The 25,988-nt window shown below is 45.3% G+C and overlaps 1 protein-coding gene across 3 annotated transcripts in view; it reads left to right on the top strand.

Moving 5' to 3' along the window:
• GRIN2B (glutamate ionotropic receptor NMDA type subunit 2B) overlaps window positions 1-25,988 on the top strand; it is a 225,465-nt gene that overhangs the window by 103,971 nt on the left and 95,506 nt on the right. For all 3 annotated transcript variants that reach the window (XM_030479291.1, XM_030479288.2, XM_030479289.1), the window contains one exon: window positions 23,915-24,029. In XM_030479291.1, coding sequence (XP_030335151.1) covers window positions 23,915-24,029 — 115 coding nt within the window. The remainder of the gene's footprint in view (window positions 1-23,914; window positions 24,030-25,988) is intronic.

Genomic DNA, 25,988 nt, shown 5'->3' on the forward strand with positions numbered 1-25,988 from the left:
CAAGCAAAGAAATTATTTATTTTATTTCAGTTTGAATTAAACCCAAGTTTTCTTAAAAAAAACCCCTCCAACAGCCTACCCCAGGCTTTCAGCACCTTTAATACTCATTTAAAAATGCATGTCACACAATGAAAGAAAATCACTGCAGGTCCCCAGCGTAGAACTAAAACCAACCAGCCAAGCATTTAGAACAAACAAGCGAAAGAATGGAAAAAATCCTCCACAGGCCGACTTTCCCTTTCTCCTCCTTCCCTTCTTCCCTCCATGCTTCACCCATGGGTGCTCAGCTATGGGGCTGTGTTTTGCAGTCTTGCTTTTACTAAAGCCTGTTAAGCCATGCAGCATGGGAAGCCTTGAAGAGAAGAAAACAATTCAGGAGTCACTTTTTTACAAAGTTTCTAGGAGCCCGGTGGCACAGTGAGGTTGCAGGCTCCAGCTGAGAGCTCTGGCTATGTGCCACAAAGTGTGACAGACTAGAAGAGGGGACAAGTTTGGGATCAGGATGCTGAAAGAGATTTGGCAATTTGTTTCGATAGACAAGCATATTCTGACACTTGATGCATCCTCCCCTGGCCTCTCCTTGGAGAAAACCCAGTGAAAAGCATCACTTTGGTGGACTCCAGGACAGGCATTCTCTGCTCTGGAAGGAGATTTTAGAATAGGTGGCACAGCCTTGAACCTTGTCACTAGCATTGGCTAAATATTAATGCCCCCTAATGGCAATGTGGTGGGACTTGTGAAATGAACAAGGTATTTCAGTCCAGTTAGGAGCTAGTATTCTCTCTCCTGAGTCAGTTTCCTTCTCGGAACTTCTCAAATAGTTCTTTCATGTTGTCTGCAGCAGAAGGGGCAGGGGCTTGAGTGGGGCTGAATTATGAACTGCCTTCTCCTGGCAGCTAATTGATCCTTCCTGCCTGGCATTCAGCAGACAGCAAAGGAAACTTTCCTGGCTGCTGCCTACTTTATACCTTCTCAGAGATAAATAAAAATCTCCAGGGCTATTATGTTGCCTCCTCACATGAGCCTGAAATGTACTGAGCATAGATTGAAGAAAAAGAGGAAACAGGAAAAAACATCAGCATCTCAAATGATGTGTAAGAGGGCTGGTGCCTGTGGCACTGCATGTATTCAATTTCAGTGTGCTGTATTTACTTCTGTTCTCCCTCTCTGAAAAAGCAACCTTCAGGCACTTCACTAAATGGGTTGAAAGGTTTGTCTGGTTTTAATGATGCTTCTGAAAAAGCCTGTGTGTTGTTCCTCCACTCAAATACTTCTGAGAGATTTTGCACTGCCTCTTGGTAAATCAGAACATTATGAATGCCTTGGCATTTAGTGGGCAGGCAATGTTCTGTTCTGGGACTACTTTAGAAGGAGTGACTGGGGTTAATAAGCTAATGTTTTCTAGGAGAGGGTATCTTAATCTGGGAGAGTATGGGAACAATCAGCAGATTAATTAAGATGTGTGTAATGGAGTGGTATGAATATTTAACTATAGCAATCAGATGAATTGGAAGCACAGTTTCTGTCTCAGGTGGGATCCTTTAGGGACACAGAATCTTATTTGCCCCGTGAAGTACAATTCCCTGAGCACTTTTACAGCAAACCTGTCTTGGTGGAGACAGACTCAGGCTCTACCCTTAATTATCATGGTATAAATCTATAATACCAGAGTGTCCAAAATGAGGAAGACTGAATGCTGCAGAAGAACTGGGCAGCAGAGGAAAAATAAGTGGAGTCACGGTAGTTTACCTGCATAGCTGAGATAACTTCTGGCTCTATGGCTTTAGCAATGGAGAGGGAAACTTAGTGAGCTGGCATAAATCAGAGGATGTAGTTGTGGTTCCTCAGCATGACAGTCATGAACTAGCATCCAGGGAAAAAAAGTAGCCTGGGCTACATACCAATGGAGAAAGATGGAAGAGCTTGCAGTAGAAAAGATTGATTTGATCCCACTGACTGGTATTATTTATGGGCACAAAATGCTTGTATTAGGGAAGAAATCCTACTTGGTACTTCTGTGACCTCAAGGAGCAACTGCTGCAGGGGTGGCAGACGTATTTCATTATCAGTACAGTTACATCTATCCTTAGTCAGGCTGGGACTGGCCCTGTCCCCACTGTGAAGGTAGTCTTCTTGGATACCACAGACTCAGGCTTCAAAGAAGATCTAAGTATTTTTTTGTGATATAAAATTACTTCAGAAGAAGGAATTTAGAGAAATTCTCTGTATATATGACAACTTCAAATTTAGGGGGCCTTCCCAGGGAGGCATTGCTTGACATTCTTTTTTTGAACAGTCAGGCATTTAGGACTTGAGGTCCCTGTGCTTTAACTACTGGGTTGAACTAGTGGGCTTTTTGAAGGGAAAAGGAAGATCTTGGTGACTAACTTGAAGAAGAGAGCAGAGGACATGTGCATCTGAAGGCCTGTGAAGAATGGACGTGAATTATAAAAGGTTCTGTCTCCACAAGCGCATCACCTTCTTTTGAGCTCTGAAGAGTGTCTGAAGCCACCTTCCATCTCACACCTTTAAAAAATTGAGCTTAGTGTGTAACCACTAGCTTTTAGAAATCATGGGCTGGCAGCTGAGCCCAAATTCCTGGTATGCCATATAGCACCATGTAAGCATAGAAAAATAGCGAAGACTGAAGTCCTGAGAGGGTCCATTTCCTGATTTTCACATGACAATAACTGTTTTATTTCTAAGAGGTATCATGTTAAAAAGCTCAATAATACCCACCTGTCTCCTTCCCAGCCTTAGTCAACCAGCATGGGCAGCAAGTGTAAATAAGCAAGGATATGCAAAGGGTGAAATTTCATCCCATCTCAGGGCATGTTCTGTGATGCAATGAATGAACAGTTAGAGGCAAGGCTGGGATGGAAATCTGCAGTGCTCCTTCCCAGAGCTGGAGGTAATTGTTAAAGGCAGACAAAGTCAGGGTGTGGATGGAGCTGAGTGGGACTGCATGAGTGGGAGAAGAAACATGCCTGACTGACTCTGGCAACGGTGGGGGGTGCCTATTCTGGCAGCAGGTGGGTGAGCATGTGGGCTGCAGTGAGTGTGTGGTGAACATGCATGACTTGAGTTATCAGTTCGTTATGCACATGGCTGAGTCAGGTGGGGGGAGGAATGTGGTCAGTGGAGCAGATCTGTTCTGTCCTTCTGGTCATGGTGTGAAGAAAATACTGAGACCAGTATTTTGACTGGACTGTGAATCTTGAAGGACTGCCAGTGAGCATTGAATCCACCTTTTAGCTCTCTGGGACACTACAACATTCTAATTCCCACCGGGGCTTTGTGGACCAGTTTCCAGCTATTGTAAATTGCTGCAAGGCAACTAAACCATTTACATGTGGGGAATAGAAAATACAAATTTTGCACCATCTTCCTTGCCTGTCCATCTGTCTTACTTTGTCACCCTTGTTGCTTTGTCTCCATTAGCTCTCCCTGGCTGTCACTTGAAGTTAAAATGGACTTTCTTGCTTCCTCTACTGATTCTCGCTTTCAAATGTAGTTAGCAGTGATCATGGATTCTGGCTTATGTACCACCGTGCAAAGAGGCTCCACTGTGCCTGGGGGAGAAGAGAAGGCAAAGCAGAAAAGCACCTGGAAACCAGAGTATAAACCAGGCAGAAAGAATTGGGGACAGCTTTGAGCATGCCTGCTAGAGCCAAAGGATCGGTGGTGACCAGAGCCAGAACTACATAGGATGGAAACTGGGGACTGGCATCTGTCCTGACTTGGAGAGGGCTTTCCTTTTGGCCTTTGCCATGGGTAATGTTGCTGTGCTGGAGCATGGGAGCTAGAGGCTGTGCCACCCTCAGTCTCTTGCATCATTGAGGTTGCTGTAGTGGGAGAGCCTCTAGCACCGGGAGAGAGTGGGAAAGCTGGAAGGTTGGGTGGGGAGTAATGATGAGAGATAGATATGGGGAAGATGTGGGTGTTCCCACCCTGCATGTGCTTCCCACAGGGTCTGTGGCAGTGCGTGGCTGCATGCTTGCTCGGGGGCTGGAGATGGCTGACATAAAGCAAGCTGCCTCCAGCCCTGGAGCTGGAGGGGGTGGTGATTTCTGGGCTACGACAAGTCCTGCTTTAAGTTAAGCACTCCTCCCTGCAGAGCTCTTCTCTTTAGTCTTTAGTTTGGATGTCTACTCCTCTTTCCAGGTGTGGGAGGCTGAGACTGATGAGGTGTGTGGTATGTGTTTCTGGTGTGTGTGTGTGAGGAAAACACCCCAAACTATTGGGCTTCCGAGCACTAAGAGGTTCTAGAGCAAGGAAAGCAGCGGATATTAACCTTGTGCATTCTTTAGCTGTTAGTTTTCTTTTACTGAATGAATATCACATGTCCTCCCTTTGCGCATTATCTCCCCCCACCCCCTTGCTCTGGGCTTTACATCAGCCTCCTTAATAAGAAGCTCTGTTTTTAGTCCCAAGTGAGTGCTGAGCCGTTTGCTGCAGGTCGTATTGTTGCCTGAAGCTCTCATCTGAAATAGCAAGCTGGCTCTTCAGCTTGCTATATATGCCTGAAGAGCCAGTCAGAGCTGGGGTACCCTGCACTGTCCATGGGGGCTCACAGCCCTCTCCCACCCCAGCCCCTTTTATTCAACATTGTAATCAATGACTATGAGGTGGGAGTAAAAAGCAAACTTTCCAGGTTTGTGGTTTATAGTAAATTCCTTCAGGTAGTCAGCTGCCATACTGATGACTCTAGAAGAACCTCACAAAAATTCATGGGTAAGAGGGCCCTGTTATTAAAGGGAATTGGTAAGGATACACCTCTGCCAAGCCTAGCCCAGGACTGACATGGGGGCAGTGGGAAGATACCTTCCTGTCAAGTGGCACTGATCAGAGCATGCACCAAGAGATGTATCCTTTATTTCACCTATTTTCCCCTTCCTGTCCCCCATGATGATGCCTTTTGCAGGGTGCTCTCAAGGCATTTCTTTCACATGTATTTCCCAGTCCTTCAGCTGCTTCTACCTTTGAGAGTTTGCTTATTTTCCTTCCATCTCAGTACTGATTTCTTGACACTTCCTTGCCTGACCCTCCCATACCTTCTTCAATATTCCAAGAACAAATAGTAATTCCTGGGGTTAAAATACAGCAAATGTGGAAATATGTGAAAGGTAAAAGGCTAAAAGGAGAAGACTTAAAAATACAATGTCTAATTAAAGTATGGAAATAGCTGCTTTAAAGGAATATTATGGCAAATAGCTTAAAAAGATACCAGAACAGATTAACCAGCTTTCTGAATAGGACTAGCCCCAGCTATTACACAGGGCTTGGTAAGAGCAATAAAGGCTCATGCAACAATTATGCAGAGGCAGGAAGAAGTTCATTTGGGCAGTGATGGCAGCGAGTTGCAGATGCTCTCATAGCTCTGTTCCAGGGTGGGAATCCTCTGTCACAATTGTCATGGATAATGATGAAACTGATGCACAGGGCAGGGCTGTGAGGTGAACAGACTCAGCTTTAAATGACTCAGCCTAGCCATATGCTTACTGCTTACTCTAGGACTTTCATCCCTCTTTGTTTTCTACTGTGTGGGGTAGAAAATGTGTGCATATTGTCCTGGTGCAAGGAAGGGAACTGCAGCTCCTCCTCCAGTGTCACCACCAGCTTTCTTTCACTTCTATATAGCTGTGCATTTGGGCCATTTCTGCCATAGGTCCCTCTGCCTACACCTAGGGTAGCTCCTGACTGAAGTGGTAGGAGAACAGATACTGTGGTCAGGGACTCCAGTGGGCAGCTGGCACTCACTGTGGCTCTGTGGGAAGGAGACTCTGAAAGCAAGGAGGCTCCCTTCAGTATCTAAATCATGTCTACTTAGCTCAACTGTCCATAGACATTGTCTCTGAAGTGCTGGGCTGGAAACTCAGAAAAAATGAAACCTTTTTTGTGAGGTTTTTAATGGTTCTCACTACTGCTAAAACTAATCCAGAGGTTCCCCTTGCTACAACATTCTTGCTTTTCCATCCACCTCTTTCTACAGTCATATTTTTTAACCTTCGCTCTTTCCTTTCTTGGTCCAGCCTCCTTCCTACTCTTTACCCATCACACCTGACTGCAGGGTGTTTTAGTGTTTTTGTTCAGTTGTTTTTTATTATGGTATTTGTTAGAGTAACTGGAAAGAGCTATTGCTTCTGTTCACACTTGTTTGAAGGTGGGGCTAAAAAGCTCTGTGTGTATATCTTGTGCAGGTGTGTAAGAATGGGTGATTGTGACATGAAACAATAGGTGACAAGGAAGTTAGCGATCATGGTTCAATGTTTGGTTCGATTTTCATTGGAAAATGGATATGAAAAAAATGACCTAAGCTGGCCCTCTTTTGAGTGAAGGGCTGTACCAGGTCACCTCTAAGGTCTCTTCTAAGCTGAATTTCTCTATAACTTTAAAAATCTTGTTTGCTGTAGTGATATTTTCATCCTGAGGTGTGTTTTTATTTGCTTGTCTCACAGTGCATGGCATAGTGGGACTGGACAGTATCTCGCATCTTGTTGTCTAGGCACAGAAATCCAATCAAGTGTTTCTCCTTTGATGGCCTAAACAAATCTTACTTTGCAGGACAGCACAAAATTAACATTGGAAGAGCTCATCTGTAGAAGTGTTTTGCCAATCAAGGGGTGCAATGCCAAATGGGGTCAAAGTCTTTACATTTTCTGAGTGTTTGCTAAATGAGGGCTTGCAGCTGGAAATGGAACTGCAAGGCTGAAACTGGACACATATGTGAATTTGTCAGAATAGTTCCCTATTTTCCTGTCAAAATGATTCCCTTTGAGAATCTCTGCTGGCTGCATTCAGGAGTCTCAGTCTCTGCCCATCATAGCACCTCATCTCCTTCTAGAAACCCAGATATTCTTGCATGGTTTTTCCTGTGTCAGAATAAAATGAATTTCATGGGGTCCTGATGGCAACTTCAATGTTCCTAATAATTTAATATTTTCCTTCCAAGACAGTGTGATAGCCACAATAGCCTTGATTCTGGTTTTCTATAAAGACCCTGAGAAGGATTTTCAGTGCTATCAAACAGTGTAATTTTTTTTAGACATTAAGAAGGTAGGGTAAAGAAACCCTATTTTGAATGATTGTCTACTTGATGTACCATGGCAATTGACCCTCTGGAGGCGCTGCAGGCCTAGCTAGCCTCTGATGTCCCTTCTCAGCTACCCCTGTCAGAACTGCTCCAGAAGGACTGAGCCTGGGATTGACAGATGACATTTACAACTTGAGAGGCCAGGAATGCTCAGGATATTATTCCAGGGCCCACTCCACTAAGTTGCATCCCTGCACAACCTCCACCATGCAGACTTCCTCTTCTTCGGTCACTGGCGAGTGGACTTAATGGCCATGTCTGTGTATGAGATCCAGGAGCCCTGAGGTTCCCAACCCAGCTCTCAGCCTTCTCCCTGCCCTGCCCAATAGACCTAAAAGAAACATGTAGTGTTCCCACCCTGGCTCAAGCTGTTTTCTACCACCACTATTATGTGTGGCCGTTTTGTAGCTAGCTGAGGCAGCATGTTTTGGAGTGGGTCAGCCACCCCTCTTCCACAGGAGGTATTGGAAGAGCTGACTGCAAACAGATTTTCACTGCCCCGATGAGGACTGATGTCAAACAGTGCCCAGTGAGAGCTGACAAGCTGACAGACCCGATCCATCAATGGAGGATGAGGAGGGGGGGAAGAGAATGTCTCTTGTGCATGCATTCAAGAGACAGAGAGCTGTTTCACAGATGGGCCAGCAATGCTCTTGTAAGTGATACAAGTCCATATTTAACAGCCTGTCCATTTCTGTGAAGGCAGGCACAGGTGCAGGGAATACAGGGATAAAACAAGTTAAGTGCCAGGCACAAAGTAGCTCACAGTAGTCCAGCTTCCAGGGGCAGACTCCTGTTTGGGACTGTCTCTGACCAGTAAATAACTGGGGGTGGGCTGCCTGTGAGCCCCTGCTTTGCTCAGAATTAGGTCTCTGAGACTAGACTATGGGCCACAAGAAATCGTTCTTTCCTCTCTTGGCTTGTGCATCCTGTGTTGCGGCGTACTCCTGAAGAGTAATTGCGGTGGTGAGGTCAGGAAGAAAGTATTTGGGATTGGCTCCTTTTATTGGTGCATGGTTCGTTGTTGTATGCACAGTGAAGGGCTCTGGTCTGAGAACTGTCCTCTCAGGAGAGTTGTGTTCTTTGAGTACTGCCCTCACCTGTGATGAAGTCAAAGATGCGGCTTTGCTGGAGAAAGCAAAGCCTTTGTGTCCTTTGGGTAGGGACCGGTGTTGTCTCAACTACTGGGTCAGATTTAGGACAGAGAGGGAGTCCTTGCAGGTTTCTCCTGCCCATGGGGCATGGTACCTTGTCTAGGCTCTGAATCAGAACACATCTCACAGCTAGCTATGACCCAAACTTCAACTCAGCTGGGCCTATTACCTTGCTGCAATATCATCCTTCATGGTGGCCTACAGAATAACAGTCATCACCTTACTTCAGGATTTTAAAGAGGTCCAGCCTAAATAGAAATATCCTTTGTGAGTTCACCTGTTTGGAGCTGGTCCCAGTGAATAGGCTTACCAGGATCTTCTCGATATAGATCATTGAATCCTAGAATCATAGAATGGTTTGATTGGAAAAGACCTTAAAGACAATCTAGTTCCCAACCTTCTGCCATGGTCAAGGACACTTTCCACTAGACCAAGTTGCTCCAAGCCACGTCCAACCTGGCCTTGAACACCGCCAGAGATGGGGCAGCCACAGCTTCTCTGGGCAATCCATGCCAGTGTCTCGCCATCCTCACAGTAAAGATTTTCTTCCTAATATCTGATCTACATCTCCCCTCTTTCAGTTAGAAGGCATTCCCCTGTGTTCAATCACTACACGCCCATGTAAAAAGTTGCTCTCCAGATTTCTTGTAGGCCCCCTTTAGGTACTGGAAGGCTGCTATAAGGTGTCCCCAGAGCCTTGTCCAGGCTGAACAAGCCCAACTCTCTCAGCTTGTCTTTGTAGCAGAGGTGCTCCAGCCCTATGGACACCTTCGTGGCCTCTGGACCGACTCCAACATGTCCATGTCCCTCTTGTGCTGGGGGCCCTGGAGGTGAATGCAGCACTCCAGGTGGGATCTCATGAGAGTGGACTAGAGGGGCAGAATCCCCTTGACCTGCTGGCCATGCTTCTTTTGATGCAGCCCAGGACATGGTTGGCTTTTTTGACTGCAAGTGCACTCTGCTGGGCCATGTTGAACTTCTTGTCAGATCTGGAAATCAGCACTAGTTGGCCTTGATTTATTGGTTGCTGCCCAAGTAAAGTTCATGTGAAAAAACTAACCCCATGCTGACTCTTTTCCACATTGGCCAATTTACTGCTTGAGTCAATAACAGGTCATTATTATAATTTCCTTTTTCTTCCTCCAAAATGCAGACTGATTTCAGGTCCCACCAACAGTCCAGGTAGGAGCCTGGATATTGACAATATTGACAATTTTCACCCTTGTGCTGAGCTCATGAAAGCATCATTGTGGTAGCTTTGTATCCGACACCTAGGAAGTTATGGAGCTCAGTTAGCTGCTCTTCCCTCATCAGAAAAGTTGGGGAAAATTCTGCCACCATCCATGCTCATTCCCTTTATCCCAGATAATATGACTAGTGGTAAGAATATCTTAGAAGTGGTCTGTTAGCCTGGGATTGGACTGCGGTCTTCGTAGTAAACAGAGTAGTGCAGATGGTGGTCAAGCAGAGCAATGCAGATGGTGGTTGAGCAGAGTTGTGGTTGGGCTCTGTGCATGGAGCGCAGGGGTAAGGGTTTTGCTTCTGCTGTAGCACTGCCAGTAAATGCTGGCTGCTTTATTTCATCAGTGCAGATGATTTAGAGAGATGAATGGTCAATGTGCAGAGCACTTTGGGATCCCCTGCTCTAAAAGATGTGTGGGAAAACCAAGCTACTGTTGCATTGAAAGTTAAGCTACTTATTTGGTTTGCTATAGTATCAGTAGTAATCCAAACATATAGCTTGAAAGTATAAAAACCAGACCCTTTCTGTTTGGTTCATGTCCTTTCCTGTGAAAAAGCAGAAACTGGCATCTCCTTGCTTTATAACTGTCTGATTTGCAATCTTTCTCTCCCTCTTCCCCCACCTTCACAGCAGCCTGTCCTCATACTACTGATTCATTGTGCAATCAGATGGGTGATAACAGATGCTTCAGGAGAAGGGAATCTTCCTCCACAATTTGCTTAGCCAGTTGTGTGGTTGGAGTAGGAGTCAATTCCTTCCTGCCGTCTGCAGCCGTCTGCAGCCTGAAACGACTCACCCATCCTTTACCATCCTAGGGGTACAACTATAAATACTAGCAAGGGCTCACAGAAGTTGCCAGCCCTTTTTTAAGTTCTTTCTCCAAAATCTGTCTTTGACCACTTCCTGTGTCAGCAAAAGGCTTCTGATGAAATACAGTGTGCAAAGAGGTGCGAATGGCTGATCGTTCATTTCACTGAGCTGCCTGCCCTTCTAGTGTTGCAGAAGAGGGTTAGAAGACAGTATTAACTCATTTTCACAATGTGCTTCATTTCCATTAGCAGAATCTCCTCTAATTTTTCACTTGGCCACAACATGGTGGCATCTGTCATAGGGATGGATTGGGACACTTGCTGTACTGAGTGGGATAGACAATCAGTACAGTCAAAAGGGATGTGGCCCTGCGCAAACATGGACACGGCAACTTCTAGTCAGACACAGCCCTTCTTCTTGCCTCAGTAGTTAAGTTTGCAGGGAAGTAACATTTCCATCTTGATTTCAGTGATTAGGAGTGGCATCCTTTCTCTACAGCCATCCGGGGTGTGAAAACAAATATATCTGTGTGGTCCAAATCGATCCAGAAAGGTGGAAAGCAAACCAACAGCTATCAGGAAAATGATCTCTCTCTGCCTCGCTCCTTCCTGCCCGCCCCGATTGTTTCGTTTGCTGATACATATTTCTTCCCACTCTTCAGCTGGGCCAAATTTGGCTCTGCCTGGTGGAGGCAAGGACACCCGGGGTGTCATGGCTGGCAGGGAAGTGTGAGAGGAGTAGGACTGGGGTTTGCAGGGGTAGGATAGTCTTGGGGCTGGCCAGGTGATGTCTCCCGCCCCCCCGAGCTCCTCCCAGGCCTCCCTCCAAGCCCATTTCTGGGATCCTGACTGACTTTGGCAGTTGGCTGCCAATGCAAGGTGGTTTCCATGGCAATGTACCACTTCTGCTGGCTCCCTCCTCAAGCTCTGCCTTCCTTTCCCTTCCTCTGCTCACCCCCCTCACCAGCCCTCCTGTTTCTCAAACCTGTTGCCATGGAAAAGTCATAATCCACAAAGAATTTAAGACACCCCCCTCCTTTTTTTTTTGGGGGGGGGGGGTGTTTGGTGCTAAAAGTTTGCGTTTCAGTTTACTGTGTGGGTAGAGGAGGTTTCACCTGCCTCTTTGCAATCTTGTCCCAGTCTCTGTCATGGACTCAGATGTCCTCCTGGAAGGAGGGTAGTGGGAAGATGCAGAGAGGAGCTGCAGCTGGTGGGCACCCAGTAGGGGTTATGGCTTTGAGAAGTGCTTACATGACACTGGAGGTTACGATAGGTGTTCTGAAGGGGCCATGTAGTTAGGTGTCTGGAGTCTGAATCAATGAAGTTTAAGCGCCCAAGACATGTCGGAGAAAAAGGAGGAGTGAGAAATTTCTGAAAGGTGCCTCTTCTGGAGGCTGCTTTTTCGGAAGTGATCATAGTGACTGTTGCCAGCAGAAGAGGGTGCAGACAACTCAGACACTGCCACAATATGTGCACAGCAAGAGCTGTGCAGGAATGATGCAGACGACTGTACTGAATAAAACCAGAACTAGAGCCCACATTATCCCACCTCATGCTCATGCTAATTCCCAAGCTTTCACGTTATGTCCACACTTTGTCTGGACTTGTGTGTGAAGTTTGTGGGTTACATTTTAGTTTGTGGGTTACAGTTTGTGGGTTACAGTTAGTGGGTTACAGTTTAGTTTGTTAAGCACCAATGAAAGGTGATATTAGTTTAGTTTCTGCTCAAATTAAGTAAACTTGCCTAGATATCTCTGCAAAGCACTGTGTTACTCTGATAACTTTGCTGCTGTAGGTAGCAGAGCTGGCTGAACTGGGGGGAGCTGCGGTATGGCAATAGATGTGGGAATCGATCCTCAGCTATGCTCTCAATGGTCTCACTCCCAGCGTGCTTGCTGCTCCCATCTGTGCTGTGTTCAGGCTTCCCACAGTGGACACTGGGATCCTCAGATGCACATTGGAAAATCTTATTCACAGTATTTCCAGGTCCAAGGAGTCCTGGAAGTCTCCTGAGCAAAGAAATATTCTTGGGAGATTTCCCACTCTGACTGTTCAGGAGGGAGAAGGGGAAGGATTCAGATAACATATCCCAAATTTGGACCTTGTACTTATTTCAGACCTCCTGAGAGTCCTTTATTGGACACAATGTTAGCATCATACCTGAGGCTTCTTTAAACTGACCTTTTCTTGGAGAAACAGCAGACGAGCAAATGCAGCTCTAGAGTAAAATGGTGCATTTACTTCACTGGAGATGCAGCAACATGGGCTGAAGTTGACTCTTTCTATCTCTTATTGTCCAGGAAACATTGAGGATGCAAGTTTTGTTTCTTTTTTATATAGGAACTACATTCAGGCGGCCTGCTGCAGGCATCGAACCTATGCATTGTGGTTACCTCTCCTGTGTGTACCAGGCATCTGAGTCACCTGCTGCTCACCTAGCCTCAGATGCCATAGTAGTCACAGTGTCTAAATTGGGCATGTGGAGTAGGTGATGGATTAGAACCTGGAGTCTTTTCAGGCTGTTGGAAAAATTATCGATTTACAAAACCATAAAGTCACAGTGCTGGGTCATTGTAGCACCTCTTCTTTTGCATCAGTTCCTGAAAGGTGATGGATTTTCAGCTGCCACAGTCTGTGGTCTGTCCTGCAGAAAGCAAAAAGCCTGATCTGTCAGCAATGCTCTACCTCTTTCCTTGTTGGTATTCCTTTACTCTGTTCTAGACAAATGTAATTTCTTCAGTTCCATGCCCTGGGTTGTTTGTCTCCTTCTGTCTTCAACCTCTTCTCTGACACTGCTAGGGAAGGAGCATGAGTAGTTGCAGTGCCATGTTGGGCACCTGGTAGGTTGACCCCATTTGTATGTTTCACAGAGGCTCCTGAACGTGTAGCAGCAGAGAAAAAATCTTCAATCACTACCAATCTGGCCTAGGAGTTGAACCAGTGATGAGAAGGCAGATATTTCCTTTCTTTTTGTACCTTTCATGCCCCAGGGATGGATCCCAAAATGTTTTCCAGAGCACTGTGTGGAGAATGTAGGAGCGCACTGACCATATCAGCAGAGTTGCCCTCCTTGTGCTTAGCAAGACCTTGTGCAGTCCCAAATATCACTCCCTTTTACCAAAAGGAAGAGAGAGAGGGTGTGTAACTTTATTTAACAGAGCCTGGACTACAAACTACATCACAAAACACTACAAAGTTAATAATACAAGGCACAAGTCGGATGTGATGTAAATGATGTAAATGTGTGAACTCTGAGTAGGACTTTGGCAGTGTTCCCAGCCATGTTCAAAATGTACCCATGATATTTCTATCTCCCATATTGGGAACCCACTAGAGACAGGCAGAAAAGATTTAGGTTGAGTTTATTATCCATATTTATCATTCATTTCAGAATAGCATCTTCCTCCCACACTGATCCATCCTTACAGCACTACATATGCAGCCAGCTCAAAGCAGGAGGCTTCACATTGACTTTTGGGGCAAGAGTTGAGCATGGTGAGATAGACTTGAAGCATTCAGTGTGTGTTGGGAAACCAAAAATAGACGGTGCAAAGGAATATGGACCCTGTAGCTATGAAGGTAGAGGTAATGAAAGGGGTTTGCAAGCTGTCAAGTCTTGGGACTTTGGGGCAGAAAAGAGGTATGCCTAAGTGTAGGAACCCAGGCGAAAGCCTAGAAGGAGATTCTTGGTATTTATCTCCCCTTCATATTTTCCCAGTATTTGAAAAAGGAATGATGTCAGTAGAAGAAAAGCAGAGAAGTGTTATGGCTGCGACTAGTGTGGGGATAAGAAAAAGCTGGGGGCTGAGGATTTGCAGAGTAATTTTTGAGTTGGGACCTGGGGTCGTGGTAGCAGCTGGATGAGGACATCTTGGGTTTTACAGCCTTGTTGACTGTGAAACAACACAACAAACATGCCAGTGATTGTGTGGTTGAGCTGGCTGCAGCAAAGGCAACAGTGCCCCAGCAACAGCAGTGTTGGAAGCACTGATTAAGGTGATGGCTGGCAATAGAAAGCTAATGGGAAGGACGACAGAGATGATGCTTCTTGGATGGAGAAGCAGTGGTACAGGGAAGGGTGCTGGTGGTGCGGAGGATACTGATTGCAGCAAGTGTTACAGTAGCGTTTGGAGTGTTAACTGCAAGTGAAGACAAGGGTGGCTAATTACAGACATGATTGTGAAGAGGAAGAGAAGGCAGGCTTGAGGAGGAGTGGTGAGGTCTGCAATTTTGGCACTTTGCAAGAAAGAAGCTGCAATGAAGAAGTGCAGGGCCACAAGGGGTTCAGCTCTGCTATTAGCTGAAGCCGTGTTCTCCACGTGTGCCAGCTCATGGCTTGCTTGCTTCTCCTGTCTTGCTCTTCACTGTCTTTGCAACTGCAGCATTTTCCCTGCTTGGCATGTCGTGTGGAGAGAAATGCATTAATCATTTCATGTAGGAAAAAAAATTAAAAAGAAATCTTAAATTAGACACTACCATTGGTGATGCATCCTCTACCCCTTGTCACACACTAGCTGGGAGGTCTTCTCAGGAAGAATGAGGTTTTCCTAATGCAGCAAGGACAAAAATCACAAGGAAGTTTAAAGGGGAGGGGGAACAAACAAACGAAAAAGAACCTTAATTGTTCTGACACCTTCCTCAGCCTAAGGAAGGGTTAATGCGTTAAATTCAATGTAATTTCAGCAGCACTAAAGAACACGTTTCCATGGAAACATCAACCCACGGAGGGAGAGAAAGAGGGAGAAGGGAGAGGGAGCAGCAGCAGAGAGAGCGGCTCCTGATAAAGGAGGAGCAGCCTCCAGACTCCCCCCCCCCCCGCCCCAGTTGCTGACAGGAGTGATTATTTGTTTGTTTTAATCAATTCCCGCTTGGAGATGTGGTAGGGAAGAAAGTGATACAGTGCTGTCTTGGCTGAACCGCTACAGACCCAGGAAAATCCAGTCATACTTTTTGGACTGAGTCGCCTTGTGGGCAGTGACTCTGCTCCTGCAAGCACTGTGAATTCACTGCCCTTACAAATGTGGGAATGCTTTCAACACCTGATAAACGTTGAATAACCCCCAAATCGCTTGTGATTTCTTGGTGGATCAAAAAAGTTAAGTTAGTTTGCTGTTTCAGAGAATGTAATAAAGGGATTTATTTCAATCTCTCCAGCTAGTTTAGCCTTGTCTGGCTTCTGGCAGTGGTGAGAGGGACCTTTCTGGCAGATTTGAGTGATTTGCTGCAAGCAAGGAAGTCCTGAAAACTCTAGAGGAAAATTGATGTGCTCACCTGTTTGCTGGTCTTGACTCCCCAACAGAAACTGGAATAAGTTCTGGTAAATACTGAAATGCACTGGTGGTTGACTCTCAGCACCAGTCACCTTCAGAAGACCAAAGGGGCTATTGACATGCACATCTACTTGGCCAGTTGTTTCAAGCTGTGGTGCACAGCCATGTGGGTCCATAAGAGATTTCAAAGGGACCTTCAAAAATTATTAAGAAAAGTAAGGCCATTGTCAGTGGGATTAAATTCATTGTATGGGGACAGTAGTTCAACTGGAATATTTTTTATAGCTCTGCAAATTGACAGAGCTTCAAAAACATCATCCTGTGTGAAAAACCGCTATGAAGAGCCTCATGTGACTTCTGTTCTGTGACTGCTTCTCCTACCAATGTTTGTATGACTGTGCCCAAAGACAGATAACCAGATCCGAAGGGCACTGTTTAACCTTTCAATATTTGCCTGTTCCTAGTGGTATGGCTTCTATTAGTGACCTGTTAGGTGGATACCAAGACATAATTATGACCCAGCGTCAGCTTTTCTGACAAATGTAATTTTCTGTGCTTTTACTGCCCCATGTAAGCAGATTTTTAGTTCTTTCAAATGGGAAAAATACCTTGAAGACTAGTTTTGCTTTGGAGAAAAGTGATATGTAATCTGTTCCTAATGAATAAGGAAGGATGGAAAGATGTAGCAATAAAAAAGAATACTTTAAAAAAGTAATTGGCAGGAATTTATTAAGTCGGTAAAGCTTTGCAGCTTGATCCAATTTTGGACTGAACATTTAGTTTTTATTTTATCCAGTCACTGTAACAATTTTGACCTTAAAGCTATTTTTCTATTAGCTGTTTGCTATTAGTTAAAGGTTTGGTGAGTCAATTCAGAAGTATATTTGTTTTCATCAAAGCTTTTTGGATAAAAAAGGCTTTCTGAGAATAGACTGCTTTTCTATGAGATTTATAGATGTTTCCAGCTTTAACCAGAGTATGCTCTTAAAACACTTCTCTTTGTTTCTGTTTTATTTCCAGTGATGCCAGAAGGTGTAGAGGTATATTCTCAAGTTACTTGGGACTGTGTCTTTTTCTCATCAGAAAAAGATAGTTTTTGAAGAAAAGTTGTAAATTTTGGATTTAAAATGGAATATTTTGACATGTAAATCCTGCTTGCTGTCCCTATTGATTAGGAGCATGGGAGTTCTGTATTCCTGTTTCTCCTTCATGAAACTTAGACTAAATCTCCAGTGATATCCCTTCCCCTGTTTAGGTGTTGCTGTTGCTTGTAGGACTCTTTCAGGGTGGCAACAGACCAGACTGTGTGGGAGCTTGACCGTGCCAGAAGCTTTGTTTTCTGTCCAATGTCATTACAGTTTTCAGAACTTATGGTTCTCTTTCTTCCAGACAAAATGTTGACCTCCTCATGAGAAAATGTTGTTGCCAAGTTCTTATCCCCCTTTCCCATTTAAAAAGTGGCTTTGATAGGTATTTTTTCCAGGTTCTGGCATTTGTGAAAATAGGTCAGTCAGGGTATATGTGAGAGAAATTTGGCTTTGGTTGGGTTTTCAAGATACTGCTGTGACCAAACTAGCAAATGGGGCAAAACAAAGGTTTATCTTGCCCTTTTATTCATAAACAGGTCTCCTCATCCTAATGTATAGCTATGTTATCTACAAGTGACCTAGCTCTCATACTCTGGCCTTGGTACTCTCAGCAGCACCCTGCCAAATGGAGTGTAAAATGCCACTAGACCTGAATGGCAGCACCTCTTTCCCCCTTTCTATCAAAGGCAATGACTGCATAGGACAAAAAGCAAATGGGAGATCATGTCTTAGATGGTATTAGCTACATGGAAGAAAAAGTTATTGTGGAAATTCTGAAGCTGACTGAAGCAGTTGGACAAGCAGCCTTTCACCTAGGTCTCCTTACTATAATTTCTGCCCCATATTGCAGATGACCCCATGTTCCTCACTGGGAGGTGATTCAGTGACCCTGTACAATAAGTCCCCCCTCTGTCCACTTCCTGATGGACATCTGTCTGTCATTACTATATTTTCTGCCCCAGGTTGCAGCTGACCCCGTGTTCTCACTGGGAGGTAGTTTGGTGACTCTGTGCAATGAGTCCCCCCTCCGTCTACTTCCTGATGGACATTTATCTGTGCTGCAAAACTCTGCTGCAGTGCTTCAGTTTCCTTTTACATTTTCAGGAGAGAAGCTGGGGACTGCACAGACTGTGGAAAGTGAGCTTTGCTTCTCCTTCTCAGGAATGGTCCTGTCTCATTAGGATCAAGCAATGTGTGTAGGAAAGCAGCTCTCACTCCCTGCGTACTCTAAGGATAGATGTATCCTCAGTCCCTAGGAACTGTCAGATCAGAGTCTCTCTGAAATGACAAATTCATGGTAGATAAATAGAAGAAATAGGAAATAAAGTGAAAGTACCACTTTTTTTTTTTTTTTTTTATTAGGAGAGGGAGTGATGGAAAAGATTCATCCTTTCACTGTATATGGGAGCTGTCACTTGGAAGTCTCAGGACACATGTACATTGTTTTCAAAACAGCCTTTCTGAATATGATAGAGAAACAAAGACAGATCAGTAGAAATTTGTCTTCCACCAGAAATGTTTATTTCAGAGGTCAGGATCAAACACTAAGAAGGTTCATCCTGAAGGGCCAGAATCTCAGCAGATCAAACAGTATCACTCCATGGAAGTCAGCTGAATATTACTGATTTATTCCAGCCCAATATCTGCCCTCTTGTCTTTTAAAAAGGTGTGGACAGCAGGGATAAACCAAATTAATCTCTTATATCTCTGTTATCTTGTAGCCTGAGGGATATTTCCTAACCTAGATGCTCTCCAAACCTCTTTGGTTAATGAAAACAATCTTGAGCTCTGAGCATTTCTCTAAGCCTGCTGGTCAGGTTGGTTCCCAGTAGCACAAAATGGCTGTAGCCTGGATAGATTTTCTGGTGCAGGATGCCTGCACAATTTGGAATTTGGTTGATCTCTTTTCTATATTTGCTTTCTTTTTTGCACTGCGTCTCCCTAGATTCACTGGTAATACTGATAGTAAGAGAGAAAGGAGCAAATGAAGAAGAGTGAGATACTGTTCCTTTAAGGCTTAATTTTCCTAGTTAATGTTTGCTTCTATTTTTTTCCTATCTTGTTTTGGTTTTGTTCTTCATAATAGCAGAAAGAACAGATTCCATGCCCCTTGTTACATAAAATCAGCTGCACTCGTGCCCTTTGTGTGGAATCCTTCCGCTCTAAATTGTACCTGACACTAGACAGATGTTACACAGACACAGCCAGATGTGCCCATCTTTCACATCTTCCCAAGCCACCAGCACCACAGCAGTGGGAGACAGCACAGGAGGCTGGGGCAGCACAAGGCAGTGAGTGATTGGGGAGTCTCGGAAAGGCTCAGCCGGGGTCAGTACCAGCCATGGAGAAAGTTTGTTCCAAGGCCCAGGTGGAGCCTGTTCTCACCTTTCTGGGGGTGAGCAATTGGGTTTGATATCCCCTGGAGACTGCATTATCTCAAGAGACCTCATGCACTCACAGCTAGGTCTAGATGGCTGTTGTGCATGTGTTGGCTGTCTCTCACATAACCATGTCTCATGTCTCTCACATATCGAGCAATGTTATGGAGAGAAAATATTTGTATTATTTTAAGTTTTCCATGGGTTTGGAGAATGGAGCTTTAAATCACAAGCCAAAGGGATCAGTTGCGTTTTTCTCAAAACCCCCCCCCCACCAAAATCTACACTATTTCAGTCTGTCAGGCTGGAGCAAAAGCTATTAACAGTGTAGTTAGTGCTAGTTAAATCTTCGTCAGTCACTTGCCACTTGATGGTCAAAATTACCATTTGTAGGTAAATACACTGGTCCTAAACTCCCTTTTCCCTGTCCTTTGAGTCCACCCACCTTTCTGTCTGTCCATCCTTGTCCAGGAGCAGGCGCGAGGGGCAGACAGGACCTGCTGCAGAGCAGGACTGGTGCACTGTGCCAAGGCTGTTTGCATCATCCCAGGCTGGGTAGGTCTTGTTGATGCTCAGTGAAGGAACATGGTTTGGAGCTGTGGGCACTTGTGCTGAAATGCAGTAATGCGCTTGTCTTTGCTCTTTTCTTGGCACCAAGTGGGTCTGGACAGGCAGCTGTGCCTGTCCCGGTACCTCTGGCTAGTGGGTTTTTAATGCTATCTCTAGGGGAAGGAAAAAGGCTATTTTGCCATGCAAATTCTATGCGGTAAAGGCCTTTTGCTGCCTTCAATTCACTGCTGTTATGTTTGGCTTCAGTGGCTCATGCTATAGTGAGTTTCCAAAAAAGCTGATGATGGTCTGCATCCCCAACCCCTTACCCTGCATTGCCCTCCACCTGCCTTTTACCCTGCAAATCCTCCCTGGCAGAGGTATCCTATAGCATTTCTTTCCTCTCTGACCACTTACACCCTATTTTTTCCTCCTGTACTGGAGTGCTGAGATGGCTCCCCGGTGCTGATGGTGGAGAGGCTGTTTTATTTATATGGCTTGTCTTATCCAGGGAAGTGGTTGATATTAGGATAATCATGCCATTTCAGATAGACTGCTTGTCTCACTGGTGTGTAACAAGCACTGACAGGGTACAGGGGAGTGTGTGTGTGTGTGTGTGTGTGTGTGCACATGCGCTCATGTATGAGGCAGGGATTGTGATGGCAATGTCCAAATTTGCCCACCCAGTCAGAAGGAGGCATTTCCAGCAAGGCAGAAGTAGGAGTGGTTAGTGCTGATTACAGATGCATCTCCTTCAGAGCTGTCTCTGGGGCAGAGAAAAATTTGGTTACTACCCTCCCTGTCTTCCCCCAAGCCTTGTCTGACTGCCACATTTGCCTCTCTAAGCTTTCTCCGTCACTAGCTGAAACCATTTAAAAGGTCATCATCTCTCTGCTGGTCCTAAATTGGCCATCCGATGTGGTTTTAATGCTCTATTTCCTATGCCGACCAGCCTTTGAAACACTCTCCATTAGAATGCAGGGCTGACAGCCTCACATTTAGGGCAGGTGATGTTACCTAATGGTCAGAGCACAGGATGGGGAGTCGGGTCCCCCAGAGTCTGATTTGCTTTGTGCGAAGGACATCCCTTCCTTCTTTGTTCCTGCCTGCGCACCCATACCACAGGGCTCACGGTGTCAGCCTGTTTCTACAGTGTCATGTGTGTTTTGCTCCCACCCAGCTGAGTTTGGGCACTGTGGCCACTGCATCTCCACCCTTCTGTGCTTGCATTGAGCAGCTACAGAAATGCTCACATAAGAAAAATTGTTTGCTGAAAGGTGTTTCTAGCAAATTAAATTGCCTATGTCTGCCCCGCCATGTCCCCTTTCTTTTTCTCTCTCCACCTTGGAGTCCGAAACATCCAGAGAATCATGGAGTAAACCCTTTGCAGGCAGTTTGATTTTGGGTTACCTCACCTGCGCGAACAGCCTGCTGCTCTCTCATTGTGCCCCTGTTGCAGCTAGTGGCTCAGTTCAGACGTACCAGGGAGTCTCCCAGCCACCTGATTGCCTGTTTGGGGACTGAAGTGTGTGTGTGGTCTGTAGGGAGGAAACACATCCCTCTGGCCAGTGCAGGTAGCAGTAGTGCTGGTGTAGTAGGGCAGTGCTGCTGCTGAAGGGAATGACTCTCGCTGCGGTCGTGATGGAGGGCAGAGCCACTCGAGTGTGGCTGCCTTGCAGCACACTGCTGGCTTGGCCTGCCAGGGAGTCCTTCAAGCCCTGATGCTTTCTCACGCAGGTGTCCCCTTGCTCAGCTTACCCAAGCAAGCCCCATAGCTCCTTGTGTGCTGCTCTCACCCTGCATGTCTGTGTAGGTGACTGAATCCAGCAAGCAGGAGTGCAGAGAAAGCTGGAGGGGTGGGGGGAGAACCGCTGCTTCTGCATTCCTCTTGCAAACTTTTGTAAGCATGTTGCTAATGGGTTTGAGAGAAAACTCTCTGAAGAGTTATTGTGCCAAATTTGGAGACTGATTTCAGTCATTAAGGTGTGAAGTGAGGGATTTTAGTGCTGCTTTAAGTGTAAATCTCACTGCACCTCCAAGAATCAGAGTCACTGATGATCCCTCCTGGATTATTATTAGTGGTTCTAATCTTTCTGGTGGAAAATGAACAGAAATGACACCCTCTTGTGTCATATCTGTTGCTGATTTCTGTGAAATCTTCTTGTTAGGCTGTGCAAGGGAGATTCCCATAGTGGCATCATTCTTGAGTGGTAGGGGAAAGAGGACTGAGAACTCTTTAATATTGCTGTTTGTTTAATTAGATATTGGCACTGCTTTCTAACTAGTGACATATAAAGCTGCAACTCCCATGAGGCTAACAGCATCCCCATCTTCTTGGAGCCTTGCTTTGTCTTTACTCTGGTGGCCAGCGCAGAGAAGCCATGAAGTGGGTGTAGTTGTAATCTTGGTCCACTGGAAGGTCTTTCCCACCACCAGAGCCTTACCTAGGTCTGGTAGGCTTCACATGCCTGGAGATGGTCTGTGCCTGGCATTGCTCAATACCAGAGCAATGTAAACGGCCAGGAAAGAAATGCCAGAAAAAGAGCATGTGTGGCCTTGACATGTAATGGGGTTCTCTTGGTGTTTGGGTGCTGAATGGGTCTGGCTTTTGGAAAATAACCAGTAGTCTGCCTTTGAAAATGGTCCTGTTGCAAATGTTTCATGCTGAGCTCCCTTATGGCTGTGCTTCTTAAGCTGTGCACGTTCCTTGAAGGTCACAACATGGACCAAGTACGGAATTTCCTTTAGAAATAAACATAATTGCTGATTACACTTGGTAATGAGGAATTAGTAGATGAGTTTGGTTGATTAATGGAGTTAGGACAAAAAAGTTTGGGAAAAGGAAGAAGCTAAAATCATGACCTGCTTTTTTATCTGTTTGAAGAAGTTTCCCTGCTACCGATGCTTTCATTAGATTAGCAGGGAGTTTTCTGTGTGTAGATAGTGGGAAAGCGTGATCTGACCAAAAGAACAGAATTTTTTTTCCTCTTTTTTTTTCTTGAAATTGGTTCAAATTGAATTCAGAAGGGACAAACTGAAGCTGAATATCAGGAAATGTTTCCTGGTGTCATGGTGTAATAGAGCAAAAGAACGTCTCATGTCTGTAATGGAAATGTTGATTGTGTAATTTATAGGAGAACTGGGCAAAGCAGGGGACTGCAGAGTCCTGGGGCTAGCCCTACGGGCAGCTTGATCATCTCTGCCTCTCACCGCGATATGATGCTACTGGTGCCTGAGAAGGTGTATAAAGGCAAAATCTACTTCATGCAACAGGATTGTGAATTGAAGTAAAATATATGAACAGGGGAAGCTGTCAGAGTGCCACGGAGATGTTGTATAAACCGTTGAACTGTGAAATGTGTATTTGCCTCCCCCTCTTCCCCATAGTGTCATTCTGGATGGTCTGACAGTTGAGAAAACAATAGATTTGATTCTCATTTACAGCAACTCCACTTTAACATGCTCTCACAATGCAGCAAGGCTTTGAAATGAGTGTAGCTGTAATGTCTGCCCACTTAAAGGTCTTCCCTGTTGCCAGAGCTGAATGGAGAGGCCTTAGGACAAATAAGACTGAAGCCCAGACTGTTTAATAGTCCATTTGTACAGCTGACATGAGATACCCCAGAGGGGAGTGCCTTGTGCGGAAGTGACGGAGCCTTTCCAGAGAAAGAGAATCATTAGTATTGGCTGCAGGGATTTGCAGGGCTGATCACCCTTTAGTTTGATCTTGCTGGGCGTAAGGCATGACTGTCCTTAGGGAAAAGGTCTTTCACTGGGCTGTATCAACATCCACTGTCCCTATTCCTAAGCTGCTTCAGAGGATCTGATAGGGGTGGAGCTTCTCACCGATGTGCTGCTCCTACTTCTGCTCTCCACAGCTTTTCTTATCATTGCCTTGATATTTGGGCTGGGGTAGGCTGTCTCCACTGCTTCACCTGTAAGCCATCGCTGTCCTCAAATGACATGTGAAATCCCCTTTGGAGAGTAAGCAAAGAATAGGCTGTGGAGTGTGTTTGCATGACTGATTGCTATGGATCCTTCTGCCCTCATGTGTGTGTGTGACTCTTAATTGTGCTTTCAGGAATTCATTGACAAACAGTGTAGGACATGGCTTCCCTATCCCAGTCACAGAACTGGGGCAATTGCCTTGTCTGATTGTCCCAATTCCTGAAGTAATTGTCTTGTGTCTCCCACTCCCTTCCTCTTAGATTTTCCATTTTTGCACTGTACTCCTACTTTCCCGGTGTAAACTACAGGCGGAGGCAGACTCTCTTTTTGGGTTCAGTTTCCAAGTGTTAACGTTCTCCTTGCTCTTTTCTTTCTCCTACAGGTACCTGATCAATGTCACCTTTGAAGGCAGGAATTTGTCATTCAGTGAGGACGGGTACCAGATGCATCCCAAGCTGGTGATCATCCTTCTGACAAAGGAGAGGAAGTGGGAGAGGGTAGGACATGTTTGGTAATTCTCAAACTGTATCGGGGGGAGGATGGAGGAAGGCTCCAGGCAAATAATGCCCCTCACCTTATCAAGGGCTGGAAATCTCCTTGCATCCTGGACCACTGGTATCTCCAATACCCAGGCTGCTGTCTTTTCCATGCAGGATGCCATTACATTCTTCCATTAGCGTGCATAAAAAATTCATCAGCTTCCCTTTTGTAACGTCTGAACATAAGTTTTCCTGCCTTTCGGAGAAGAGACCTCCTCTCTACCATGGGTTTCAATGGCAGAGACAGAAAATACTTCTCTGCATGGCTTGGAGGCAGTGAAGTTCTGTGTGCTAAGTGACTGTGACTGAGCTACGGCTACACTTAGTAATATATGACAGTGTTAACTTCATTGCTTGATATATCTGGCCAGTGTCATTTGCAATAGGATGGTGCATTAAGTAGGATGTGTATGTGAGATCATATCGAGTTGTTCAAAGATGCAAATTTGCATATTTTTGAATAATTTGCATGTAACCCAAAGCACCATTTTAGAAATGGTGTTGATTTCTGTGTTAATGTAATGCTTTGGTTCATTTCACTTCCCACATAAATGTCAGTGGTCCAGGCTCAGAACAAGCACTCTCAAAGGGTTTGAATTGAAGTAGAGGGGGTAGTTTGAGGGCTAAGAAAATAAGATATAAAAAAAGTGATCGGGGTGAGAAGTCAGAGTGAAAACAAGGAGAATTCAGCAGAATTCTCAATTCTCTCAGTACCTATGAAGAGCTTGGTCTGGATGTGATCATATGTATGGCTTAGAAAAATGCCTCTTTGCCCCATCAGCCACAGCAAACCTCTCCTTGGCTGCTTGTTCCGTGCATGGACTTGCAAGTCGCAAAAGCCAAGAAGAAATTAATGGGGAAATGAGAATGAAATAAGGAGCTGTCAGGAGAAGTGCATTCAGAAAAGGGCTGGAAGAACAACTTTTGAAGGAGGCAGAAAAGCTATAGCTTTAGTGCCTGGTAGGCACTAAGGTCTCCCAATAGTTGCAGGAGTGGGGAGAAGGTGAAAGGTCCCAGCTTCTTCCTGGTTCCCAGGAAGAACTGTCTACCGCATGGTCTTGCTGCTGTGCGGACCAGATGAGAGTGTATGGTCTGGGAGAGTCAGCAGAGGTCTCAGTGGGACAGGAGTGGGAGGAAATATATGGTGTGGCATCAGCTCATGTGGACAACTCTTGGACATGTTTGGAGGCAGGCTAGTGGGATATTGCAGACAGGGTGGGCAGGCAAAGCTCAGGCTGCAGAGACCTCATGTCAGGCTCTGTCCATCATGCAACTTCACTGAAGCTCACCAGGCAAAGTCCAGGAGGATTTGTTCCTAGCTGTCACCAGATTTGTTCTCACAGAGGAAAATTCCATTATCTGAGCAGGAAAATGAGGCAGTAGCAGCATGAATCCTGCTACGGATTATTAGCAGGGATGGTTGTGGGGAATCTGTTGATGGAATGCTTTGCAAGCTCTGGGGAGGCACAGATAAATGCAGTCCTGTTTTTACCCTGCTTGTCACATGCATTATCTTGTCACAGGCTCAGTGAGGGCTCAGGGGTTTCCATGAGTGGTAAGAGCAGTTGTTCAATCTCTGATAGTGTATCTGTGGTCTTTCAGATGAACCAGACAATTAGTGGAAAGGATGCTGGTGAGCTGGAGTGTTGGGGCTAGACCTGGGACCTGCCTCATCCTTGCTGTCTCTGGGGACTACTTGGCATCCATTAAACCAGAACAGGTCTTCATCATAGGAGCTGGATTGAAATGAGGCTGTGGTGAATGACGGTATTAGTGGTATGAAAATCCCATAGTGCTTCCTGAACACAAATGTTTTACCTTGAGATGGGTGTCTCAGTGGGAAGATCAGATTAGTATAATCAAACTCTGAGCTGTTTGAATTTTATACTGGCAAGTTGTGAAAAACACAGAAGTCAT

Source organism: Strigops habroptila, chromosome 3, assembly GCF_004027225.2.
Source record: "Strigops habroptila isolate Jane chromosome 3, bStrHab1.2.pri, whole genome shotgun sequence".
In the NCBI taxonomy this organism is placed as follows: Eukaryota; Metazoa; Chordata; class Aves; order Psittaciformes; family Psittacidae; genus Strigops; species Strigops habroptila.